Source organism: Trypanosoma conorhini, assembly GCF_003719485.1.
Source record: "Trypanosoma conorhini strain 025E chromosome Unknown Tco_14.4_contig_01083, whole genome shotgun sequence".
Lineage (NCBI taxonomy): Eukaryota > Euglenozoa > Kinetoplastea > Trypanosomatida > Trypanosomatidae > Trypanosoma > Trypanosoma conorhini.
Window position 1 is genome coordinate 2,043 of NW_021705174.1, and position 1,973 is coordinate 4,015.

At 63.7% G+C, this 1,973-nt stretch overlaps 2 protein-coding genes across 2 annotated transcripts in view; both read left to right on the top strand.

Moving 5' to 3' along the window:
* Positions 1-65, top strand: part of Tco025E_09362 (acetyl-CoA synthetase) — a gene marked incomplete at both ends in the record, with an annotated part of 633 nt that extends 568 nt beyond the window's left edge. The window contains one exon of the mRNA XM_029376181.1: positions 1-65. This exon is cut by the window's left edge and continues 568 nt beyond it. Within this exon, the coding sequence (XP_029223710.1) occupies positions 1-65 (65 nt within the window).
* A 17-nt stretch (positions 66-82) lies between these two features.
* Positions 83-1,840, top strand: Tco025E_09363 (putative acetyl-CoA synthetase; the record flags this gene model as incomplete). Its single annotated transcript, XM_029376182.1, has 1 exon — positions 83-1,840. One exon carries the CDS (start codon positions 83-85, stop codon positions 1,838-1,840), a length of 1,758 nt encoding a protein of 585 aa, XP_029223711.1.
* Positions 1,841-1,973: the final 133 nt, after the last annotated feature.

Below are 1,973 nucleotides of genomic sequence, written 5' to 3' on the forward strand. Positions count from 1 at the left end.
GTGGCCCGCAGACAAGCCGGTGCTGGAGTACAATTACCACAAGAGCAAAGGCAGAGTCTTTGTGAGGTGGTTTGATGGCGCGATGACTAACATGTGCTACAACGCCCTCGACCGTCACCTCCCACAGCATAAAGACCGCGTGTGTTACTACTGGGAGGGTAACGCGGAGGGGGAAAGCAGCACGGTGACGTACGGCGAGATGCATGAGGCCGTTCTGCGGCTGGCAGCTGTGCTGCGGCACCGGTATGGCATTCGTAAGGGCCACGTGGTCACCTTGTACCTCCCAATGATTCCCTTCACGGTGCAGGTCATGCTGGCGGCGGCCCGGCTCGGCGCCGTTGTCTCGGTCGTATTCGCCGGCTTCTCCGCCAACTCGCTTGCCTCGCGCATCATGGACTCCGGCAGCGAGCTTCTCATCACGGCGGACGCGTCTGCCCGTGGGGAGAAGCCCATTCCGCTGAAGAAGGTCGCAGACGAGGCCATCGCCGGGTGCGAGCGCAACGGCCGCCGGGTCCAATGTCTCGTGTATGAGCGGTACAACCGGGAGAAGATCGCAATGCAGGAGGGCCGCGATCGGTGGTACGGTGACGTGGCCGCCGAGGTGACCGCCTCCCAGCTGGAGGACTGCCCCATGGAGTGGGTGGGCGCGGAGGACCCGCTCTTCATGCTCTACACCTCGGGCAGCACCGGCAAGCCAAATGCCGTCGTCCACACCGTCGGGGGATACATGGTGTACGCGGGAACCACCTTCAAGTACAGCTTCGACTACCACGAGGACGACGTGTACTTCTGCACCGCGGACATCGGCTGGATCACGGGCCACACGTACCTGGTGTACGCCCCCATGCTGAACGCCGCCACCTCCGTGCTCTTTGAGGGGATCCCAACGTACCCCACGCCCTCCCGCTGGTGGGAGCTCGTCGACAAGCACGGCGTCACAATTTTCTACACTGCCCCAACTGCCATTCGGGCACTCATGCAGTTTGGCGATGAACCCGTCAAGAAGACGAGTCGCGCGACGCTTCGCGTCCTCGGCAGCGTCGGGGAGCCGATTAACGTGGAGGCGTGGAGGTGGTACTACGTGGTGGTCGGCGAGAGCCACGTGGACATCAGCGACACCTGGTGGCAAACAGAGACGGGCGGCCACCTCATTACGTCGCTGCCGGGCTGCACGCCGCTGAAGCCGGGAAGCGTGACGCTGCCGTTCTTCGGCATCGAACCGGGCCTGCTGGACGCAACGACGCTGAAGGAGATCGACGGCCCCGGCGAGGGGCTCCTCGTGATCAAGCGTCCGTGGCCGGGGCAGGCCCGTACCATCTTCGGCGACGGTGAACGCTACGAGCAGGTGTATTTCCCCGTGGAGGGGTACTACTTGACGGGGGACGGGGCCCGCCGCGACGAGGACGGCTACTACTGGATCACCGGCCGCGTCGACGACGTGCTGAACGTCAGTGGCCACCGCATCGGCACCAGCGAGGTGGAGGACGCAGTGAACACGCACCCCGCCGTCGTGGAGAGCGCCGTGGTTGGCGTCCCGCACGACGTGAAGGGGGAAGGCATTTACGTGTACGTCACGTTTCACACGCACGTCACCATCGACAAGGCGCTTCTCACCTCCGTGAAGGAGACGGTCCGCAAGGTGATTGGGCCGCTGGCGACGCCCGATCACGTCCACCCGGCGCAGTCTGGGCTTCCCAAGACGCGGTCCGGCAAGATTATGCGCCGCATCCTGCGCAAAATTGCCGCCGGCACATTTGACGACCTTGACGACGTCACGACCCTCGCCGACCCAGGCATTGTGGCCGAGCTCATCGAGGGGCGGAAGGGGGTGTCGATATGACGTGGGCGGTGGCGGTGGCGGTGGCGGGAACAACCCCCACGTGGGCATGCAGTGAGAACTGTTTCTTCTGGCGTTTGCGCAGGGACGCGTCGGCGCTGTTTTTTCTCTTGTTTTTATTATTATTGCCCCGCAT